The following is a 9,476-nucleotide window of genomic DNA, read 5'->3' on the forward strand; positions in this document are numbered from 1 at the left end:
CCGCGGGCTCAGGAAATCCACTCACCTTGGCATCCCAAAGTGCGGGATTATAGGCTGAGCCACCGAGCCCGACCTGTTTATATTTTTAACTTGTGTCTAATCACCTGACTGGTTAGGATTTTCTATCCATACCATATAGCTTGCAAATGATAATCCCTTTGTTTTCCACTATTTGTAGCATTTTTTCCACTTTCCTGTCTTTTGGAGTTGGCTAAACTGATCTGAACTGTGTGGAACAAAAGTAGCGGTAATGACCTTTTCCTTCCCAAGTCTGACTTTAATGGGAATAACTTAGCCTGACACTATTAGGCATTCTATGATTTTCTGTTATCTTGTTTGTCACCCTTTAGATTTTTTTTTTAAATCAGAACGGTGACAGCATTTTATCAATGACTTTCCACATTTGATAAATAATATATTGATATCATCATATGGGCTTTTCCCTTTCAAGCTATTAGAACTCGAAGACTTTTCGTTTGAAGCACTTACCAGTTCGTATACAGATACTGCTTGGAATGATTACATTCTAAAGCTGTCAACAGCCATTTATCCTTAGTTTAGCTGACTGTTGGTGCAGCAATTAGGGGGGCTATGAGGTTCCACAGCAAGTGTAGCAAGTAGAGCCTCAAATCTTTTTGAAAAGATTCAGGTTGGAGATGACCCGCGGGCTTGTAGCATGCTCTGGGGAAACAAACTTTCCCCTTCTGGACCCTACATGTGGTTTGCTGCCTAGAAGACCTTTCTATCCCCTTTAATCTTGCTCTTCCCCCCTCTCTGCTCCCGGAAATGCTCCCCGTTTTTTAATGTCCAAATGAAATACCACCTTCTCTCGTTAAGCCTTCCTGGCTCCCCCCCGGAGGCTCCCCCAAATCCCTATTCCTTAAAGCCACGTCGTTTTGTATGGAACCCCGCTGTGGCAGGAGTCACTTCACTCTCCCATGTAGAACCCCTTTTGGTATATGTCCATCTTATTTCTCGATAGCCCCTGTGCCTGGCATACAGTGAGTGCTCAATCAATGCTGAAAGAAGGACTGCCGGGCGAGAGGAGTGCCGCCGCCCTACCCCGACGGCCCTTCGGGCACTGTCAGGGCCGGGAGAGCCTGTCCCGCCGGGGTCCTGCAGGGTGGACTCCACCTCGGCAGAGGGCATCCCAGACCCCTCTCCAGCCCCGGAAGCCGGGCTGCCTGCCATGGGAAGACTACACTTCCCAGCGATCCCAGGGAAAAGCGAGAACCCTTTGGCTTTGACAGCCGCCGCCACAAGTCTTTCCGCCTCCCCAGCCCGCCTGGGAGCCTGGAGCTGGGAGCTGGATGACGGTGGCCTGAGCAGCCAGCGCAGCCGCGCGAGCCCGGAGCCCCTGCCCCTTCCTGCACCGCCGAGCCCGCCGGGAGGACCGGGAAAGCCGCCGCCGCCGACCGGCCATGCCCGCCCCTCCCAGCCCCCCGCGGGGCCCGACCCCGCTGCCGAGGCTGGCCTCCTCCGTCCCGATGTAGCGAGTTCCGGATCGCAGCCTCCCCGCGTCTCTCGCGCTCTGCGGATTTCTCCTGCCGGCTCTCCGCGGCCCCGACCCGGGGGCTGGCCGAGGGGCCTGCAGGCTCTGGAGCCCTGATGCCTCCAAGCGTCCTCTCCTGAGACGCCACCGCCGCCGCCACCCGGGCTTGGGGGCAGGGAACGCGGACGGACGCGGGCCAGTGCCAGCCCAGAGGGCCCGAAGGCCGGGGCCCACCATGGCCCAAGCCCTGCCCTGGCTCCTGCTGTGGATGGGCTCGGGCGTGCTGCCCGCCCAGGGCACCCAGCTCGGCATCCGGCTGCCCCTGCGCAGCGGCCTGGGGGGCGCCCCCCTGGGGCTGCGGCTGCCCCGGGAGACCGACGAGGAGCCCGAGGAGCCCGGCCGGAGGGGCAGCTTTGTGGAGATGGTGGACAACCTGAGGGGCAAGTCGGGTCAGGGCTACTACGTGGAGATGACCGTGGGCAGCCCCCCGCAGACGGTAAGGGGGTCAGGCCGGCCCTAGCCCTCCCTCCTCCACGCAGAAGGGAGCCAGGATGGGACTGCAGCATGCTGGCACCTGCTGACGCGGGCTGGTAGGGGCGGCAGGAGGGACCCCATCCCAAGCCATTCCTCGGGGTCTCCTTGTGAGCCGAAGGCGTTTCCAATACGCCCCTTACCCTCCTCCCCTCCCCTCACAGGCTTCCCAGTGAGGCTAACTACCCTCCTTCACCCCTAATCTGATACATGCCCCTCAGGAAGGCCACTGGGGAGCCCAACCTGGGGAAACGGCCCACTCTAGGGGCTCTGCAACAAGTGTCAGCCCCTCTGGCCGTGGCCAAGCACGAGTCTCCCAAATTTCACCACTCTGGAGATTGGCCACCCAAGCCACTCCCCTCCCGGTGTTCAGACCATTGTTCCCAGCCCCTTAAGGACCAAGGAATCCTGGCATCGGTCGGGTCAGCCCCTTCCTCCCACCGTCGGGGCTGCCATGGGGAGAAAGTGAGGTGGCCGAGGCCCCCCGACCTGCACTCAATCCAGAAGCCCCAGGCCGGCTCCTACCTTCCCCTCCACCGTCCTTCCTCCTCCTCCCCCTCCACTGTCTGCACTCCAGCCCCACCCCCGCCTCAGGGCGCCCCAGACCAGAGGGGGACTCAACTGAGCCTGGGGAAAGGACAAATGGTGGGAAGGAACCAGAGCTCCCTTCTAAGAATGGGACTCCTTCCATGGTGGGGGAGAGGGCAGCGCGGCAGGGATGGAAGAAACACTGCTCATTCTCCCATCCTTCTGAGTCTCCGGGGGGACCTCCAAGGTGGCTGGTGGAGGTCATGCCCTGCACCTCTGTGGGTATCCTTGGGAGTGTGGGCACCAGCAGTCTTCCACGCGGGATGCCGCGGCTGACCTCTGTGTGCATCTGCTTCCTCTGTAGGAGAGTCTGGGCGAGGGCGGTGGATGGTTCTGTGTACGCTGGTGTGTGTCACCTTGAATCTGATCCTGCATATCTCTATGAGCCACCCCCAGATCTGTGTCTGGGAAGCCTGCCCTTGGGAGGGTCTGTGAAGGTGGAGTGAGTTGGGGGGGTGTGGAGGGGACAGTCACACTTTTCTCAACTTCTCAGGCAGCTGGATCTGGAAGAAGAACAACCCCCCACCTCCCAATTAGCCGACAGAAACCGGCCTTCCAGGGGCCATGCTACCCGGGCCGACCTCTTGGCTAATCCAAGGCCTGGTATCCCCCGCTTTCTCCCCCTCTTTCCTGTGCACCATAACCTCCCTAGAAGTAGTCTCCAGTTGGTGTATGGAAGCCAGGACAGAGCCCGAATCCAGCCCCTGTTCAGCCTGAGTAGACAGAATGCCAGGTATTGTCAGGATGCAGGGGGCGCAGAGACCTGGGACCGACTCCTGTCGCTGCTGCTGATGTGCTATGCAATCTGTGCACAGACCCCCGGGCATGGCGCAGGACGGGGCTGTGGAACCAACAGACTCTTTGGGATCAGACAGACCAGGAATTCCAGCTCTGCCCCCCACAGCTTTTCCTTGTTCCAGCTGTGTGGCCTTGGGCAAGTTACATAACCTCTCTGAGACTAGTGCCTTATCTTTAAAATGGGTGAAAGGAAATCTCCTTTGCAAAGTAATTGTGAGGATTATTTGTTCTAGGTGCTTTTGCCTAGAACTATGCAGCTGGATACAACTGACCTCCAGCAAATGCGAAGTCACTTTCTCCTTGTCTGGCCTGTTCTGCCTCTTCTGCGCTATGGGATGAGGCATAAAAACTTGGGTGTCCTGGGTCTCTGCATTCTACATGTGTAAAACTGGGGGCAGTCACTCTACTGCCCTGATCCCTAAAATAATGTGTAAATTCTCACGCCCAGCACTCGGCAGAGAGTTGTTGCTCAGTAGATGTCAGTAACTTCCTCTCTTTTCTAGAGGAAGAGACTGGGCTTAAAGTTCTACACGGGCCTGAGGGGCCGGTACCAGGGAGCCCACAAGCAGAGCAACTGTGTGGCTTGTGCTCTGGGGCTGAGCCTACGCCAGCCAGTCTCTGCCCTGCGGTGGTTTGAATTCTCTCCCCAGAAGTCTGTGAGAAGGATGCCCTTTCTCCCTAGCTGGTGGGGCTGTTGTAAGCAGAAAATGACAACTTGGAGGGCAGAGTACACTGAATAAGTAAAAGTGAAATTTGGGGGGCACTTTCTCAGTGCTAGGCAATCAATTGCTGGACTTGGGGACTGATCCACAAAGAGACTGAAGACATGTTTCCTGCCCATAAAGAGCCAGAGTGGAAGTAACTAGTCCAAGGTCATCCATGCAGTGGTACTTAATGCAATGTCGGTACTTAATGCAATGTTGCAGACCCTGGTCACCTGAGCTTGCTGAAAAATGTAAATTCTCTGACTCTACCCTGGACCTCCTGAGTCAGAATCTCTGGGGGTGGGGCCAAGCTGTTTGTGTCTCAAGTTTGAGACATACTCACTATATGAGTGAGTGCAAAGAGTGAGTGCCACAGGTGTTCAGGGGTGCTGCATTCATCAAGGAAGGCTTCACGGGGGACATGTGCCCTGAGTGTGGTCCTGAAGGATGAGCAGGAGGGGGAGGCATTCCCAGAGGGCAGAGGGCACCTCTCCCGCTGTATTGTCACTGCGTCTTACTTGTGGGCTCATCTCTCCTCTTCACTGTAGCCACTTAGGCTGGGAGAGGCCACAAGGAAAGAGAGAATGAGTTATGTGTATCCAGGCTTACGCATGTTTGTTCAGGAGACAGGAGAAAGCCAGTCCCGCTGATTTTATAGGTTTATGCTGAGACCAGATAAGTTTGGGTAAATAAGATAGAGCCACATTGCCCAAAGCCTTAAATGTCAAGCTGTAAGGTTTGGATTTTGGTCTTCGGATATTAACAGAAACATTGAATTTATTTGTGCAGGGGAATGACATAAATAAAGCAATCTTTAAGGAAGAGACATCTGAATTTTGGAAAGAATGGAGCTGAGGGACACAGGCCAGCAGGAGGCTCTGTCACAACGGTCCAGGTGTGAGGCGCTGTGACAAGGAGAGCATGAGGCTGTGACAAGACTGAAAGAAAAAAAGCAGGATGCAGGGAACGTTTGGAGGGTGGGTAGGACTTGGTGACATTGGTGTGAAGGGTAAGGAAGAAGCCAGCAAAGATGATTTTTTGGCACCTTTTTGAAAAACATGATCAAGTAGGTTTTAATATCAGCAAAGATGGTTTTGAGATTCTAATCGGGGGTGAATTGGAGAAGGACAAGACTATTTGTGGAACAGGGAAGTTGCAGGAGAGACTGACATAGAGTCCTGGTACACATATATATTCTTGTACTTATTGCAGCATGGATGAGGTTTCTTTTATCATTCTATGTATATTATTTTGTTCTTTACAGCAATTCCTGAAATATATACCCAAGGTCTTTGTCATCCACAGTGTCTAGCTGAAGAAATGGGATCCAAAATGTTAAGCAATTGACCAGGTGGCAGGCGGGGAAGCTGAGACCTGCCTGGCCCTTGTTCTTACTGTGCCAATTGTCTTGGGGGAGAAGAAGAGAGAGTTTATGATGAGCATCTCTCTTGGGCTTTCCCATCACACCTGCTGATGTCTCCCTTACCATACTCAGTGTAATGTGTTATAACTATTTCTGTGTTTGCTTCCCTCATAAAACTGCAAGCGCTTACGGACAATGTCTTTTTAATTTTCTTTATTATTTGTGTGTTTATTTTGCATTGGCTTTGTATTCTAATATCTGTGACAGTGCCAGGCTCAGAACATGCTCTTAAAAATATCTGAAGCGGCCTGGCATGGTGGCTCAAGCCTATAATCCCAGCACTTTGGAAGGCTGAGGTGAGAGGATTGCCTGAGCTCAAGGGTTCGAGACCAACCTGGGCAACTTGGTGAGACCTCATCTCTACAATAAACCAAAAAATAAGCCAGGCATTGTAGCACACGCCTGTAGTTCCAGCTACTTGGAAGGCTGAGGCGGAAGGATCGTCTGAGCCCAGCAGGTCAAAGCTGCGGTGGCCGTGAGTATGCCACTGCACTCCAACCTGGGCGACAGAGTGAGACTCCAACTAAAAAAAAAAAAGAAAATATATATATCTGAAGGAATGAATGCATTAGGTGCAAGACATCTATACAGCACTGCTGAGGGGCAGTTGTATATGCAGAACCCAAGCTCTTGGGGAAAAGGATTATTTTCACTTAAATGAAAGGATGTCATTTCATTATGATAGTATGAGCGTCACAGGCCAAACATGGGATAATAATGTATTGTTAGGAGAGAACTTGGATAATAGTTCAAGTTAACAAATATGTATTGAGTACCTATATGTGTCAAAGAAAAAAATACAGTAAGTCCCCTACCTACGAACCTTCATGTTGCAAACTTTCAAAGATACAAACATGCATTTGCATGTCCAGTCACATAAGTTAGTTCACTTGTCTGGTGTACATTGTCATGTGAGTGCATCTGCTACAAGTGGTTGTGTTTTTGTATACTTTACTGTACAATACTGTACAGAATACAGTAGTACAGTATCTTTATTTCAAGCTTAGGAGGTCCAGGAGCAAATGTAAAAGCAGCAATGATGTAGCTGGTACTGTATAGTTGATTGTGTTACTTGGATTCCCAGGCTAACTTTGTTGAACTTACAAACAACTGGACTGGCTGGGCACGGTGGCTCATACCAATAATCCCAGCACCTTGGGAGGCTGAGGGGAGAAGATTGCCTGAGCCCACAGGTTCGAGACCAGCCTGGGCAACTTGACAAGACCACACCTCTACAATTAATTAAAAAATTAGCTGGATGTGGTGGCACATGCCTGTGGTTCCAGCTACTTGGAAGGCTGAGGCCGAAGGATCACCTGAGCCCAGCAGGTCAAGGCTGCAGTGGCCCATGAGCATGCCACTGTACTCCAGCCTGGGCAACAGAGTGAGACTCCAACTCAAAAAAAAAATAAATTGGACTTATGAACATGGTCTTGGAACAGAACTTGTTCCTATATGGGGGACTTATTGTAATGTCCTAGTCTCAGCCCTTGGAGAACTCACGATCTGGCATGAGACACAGACAAAAGAACACCTAAATACTGTACAAGACCAAATGCATATTTGGTACAAATAGTAGAACAGAAGTACATAGAGAGAAGTGATTACTTCTGACAGGGTATTAGGGAAGTATGCTAGAAAAGGAAGTATTTGAATATGGCCTTGAAAGATGAGAAAGTTTGCTATATGGAGAGTGGTTAAGAGGAACATTCATGAAAAGGAATGTTCATGAAGAGAAACATGAACTCTGGTGGGGATGCCATGGGGCTGAGTGGAGTTTGGCTTCTATTCAGCAAGCACAAGTCCTTGTAGCTATATGAGAAGAGGGTGGTGTCATTGAATTTTGGTTCTAGGAAAACAATTTCAGTGTGCAGGATGACTTATTTTGCTTTAATCACAAGGGATACTGGCCTGGGCAACATAGAGACACCACACCTCTACAAAAATTAAGCAAAAAATGAGCTGGGCATGATGGCATGCTCCTATAGTCCCAGCTACACTAGAGGCTGAGGTAGGAGGATCTCATGAACCCAGGAGGTTGAGGCTGCAGTGAGCCATGATTGCGCCATTGCACTCCAGTCTGGGTGATAGAGGGAAACCCTCTCTCTCTCTCAAAAGAAAAAAAGAAAAAAAAGATTACAAGGGAGGAATTAGTATGCCTGTTCTGGGGATAAGGAAACTGAGCCCCAAAGGGAGATTAAGTGTTTTGCCCAGAGTTACTCAGCCAGGAAGAACAGAGCTGGGCTCAAGTCCAGGGCTTTGGATTCCAAATCCAACTGCTGGGTTCTTTCCTGTATTCTACAGTCTTGTACATGTTGGTTGTGCGATGTCAGTGGGCCATCCTTGAGGAAGTATTCAGCAACCTGCTGGCAATGGGGATCTGGAAACCAGGAGAGGAGTTAGGACTGGATAGGTAGACTTGGGAGTCACTCACAGAAAAGTGGCTGTGAAAGCCAAGTAGCAATCAGGCTTTTCTCTCCATTCACAGAGAGAGAAGAGAAAAATAACTAGGAAAGATTGTCAAGTGTAGATAAGGGAGCAAGAGAAAATGATCAGAGCTGTAGAAAGCTGTGAGGGTCTAGGGTCTCAGAAACCAAAAAGGGCCAAGTGGTTTTCCTTTGTTTCCTCTCTTTTCTCCACACTGGTTTTCAAACTCTGCTTTGCAGGATTCCATAAAGGGCCTCAACCATGAGGGAGAAGGCTGGGACAAAGACACACGGGCCAGACTCTAGGCCTCTCACCCTTCCTGTCACCTATCCATTCCCACTCACAACTGCACCAAGTCTCCCAAACTACCAGAATAACTCTACTTCTATTCATCCAGTGGGCCTCTGGGTTGTATTTCTTTTCTTTTTTTTAGAGAGTTTTTTGTAATAAAAAGGTTGAAAACCATTGAACTCAAATAACCTCCAAATCAGGCAAGACTGCAGCTCTGTAAGACGTCTTCCCCGTCCCTGCGACTACAGCTGGCTCTCCTGGCTAGGGCTTCAGGCTGCACACAGGCCTTGGCTAGGGCCCTCGTGCTGCCATCTCACACAGCTCTCTTCTTCTGTCTCCCCAGCTCAGTGACGAAGAGTTTAGCCGGGAATAGGAAGGATGCTGAGAAAGACTAAGACAGAGGTCAGGAAACTTTCTTGGGCATCTCCAAAAACGAGCTAAGTAGAACATTCTGGTTGAAAATCCAGGAGGAGAAACATTCCCCAGGGAAGTCTGGGAGCCTGGGCAGTGGAGAGTACTAGGAAGGAAGATCATTTTCCTGGTTCTAGAGTTGTCTGAGATTCTCCTACGGGCCCAGAAGGTGGAACACATTTGTGAATGCTCCAGTACCTGAGTACATCCTAAGCACCACAGTCTTGTGGTTCCCAAGAGGGGGGAGGTGGGTGTTCCGAGGAGAGTAAGGAATCAGTGGGGAATTCTGACATGGGGGAGCTGGGACCCCTAGACCCTTTTCCTCACAGACTCTGAAAGAGTCACAGAGCAAATGGGCTGAGTTCCACCTCCTCCCATGGCAGCCTGTTCTCTTCCACTAGAGCTCCTGAACCACTGTCACTCTGTGGCTACCCTCTCTGCTGTCTACCATAACCTTGTGTCCAGGCTGGATGTCTCCTTGCTTGGCCTTTCGAGGTCAATGAATACCACCACATATTCCTTCCCCTGCCTGTGGAGATTTTGGCAAGTAGCACAAGGAGTGGTCCCTAGCATCTCCCAATGGCTTGAACAAACGAGCCTGTGTGCTGGGTGTCTCCCAACTCAGTAGCGAAGAGTTTAGCTGGAAGTAGGGGAGAGTGCCATGGGGGGAAATTGGGCTTGTACCAGAGGTTAGCTTCATTTTTCAGCTGAGGACAGAGCAAGAGAAGATTAACCTATGGGTGTGATGCCGGGTGGGATGTGGCGCAAAACTCGTGAATTCTTTGGGTTTTTTCTTTTTTTTTTTTTTTTT

General features: G+C 51.1%; 1 protein-coding gene across 4 annotated transcripts in view; it reads left to right on the plus strand.

The window, feature by feature from the left end:
- Positions 1-1,258: 1,258 nt before the first annotated feature.
- BACE1 (beta-secretase 1) overlaps positions 1,259-9,476 on the plus strand; it is a 28,622-nt gene continuing 20,404 nt past the window's right edge. For 3 of the 4 annotated variants that reach the window (XM_021710252.1, XM_021710253.1, XM_021710254.1), the window contains exon 1: positions 1,274-1,988. In XM_021710252.1, the coding sequence (XP_021565927.1) occupies positions 1,728-1,988 (261 nt within the window). In that variant the 5' untranslated portion in view covers positions 1,274-1,727. Of the gene's footprint in view, positions 1,989-9,476 lie in introns of all 4 variants that reach the window. The other variant, XM_008053651.1, reaches the window with a different exon arrangement.

Source organism: Carlito syrichta, unplaced genomic scaffold (genome assembly GCF_000164805.1).
Source record: "Carlito syrichta isolate Samal-C Ts95f unplaced genomic scaffold, Tarsius_syrichta-2.0.1 Scaffold288347, whole genome shotgun sequence".
NCBI lineage: Eukaryota > Metazoa > Chordata > Mammalia > Primates > Tarsiidae > Carlito > Carlito syrichta.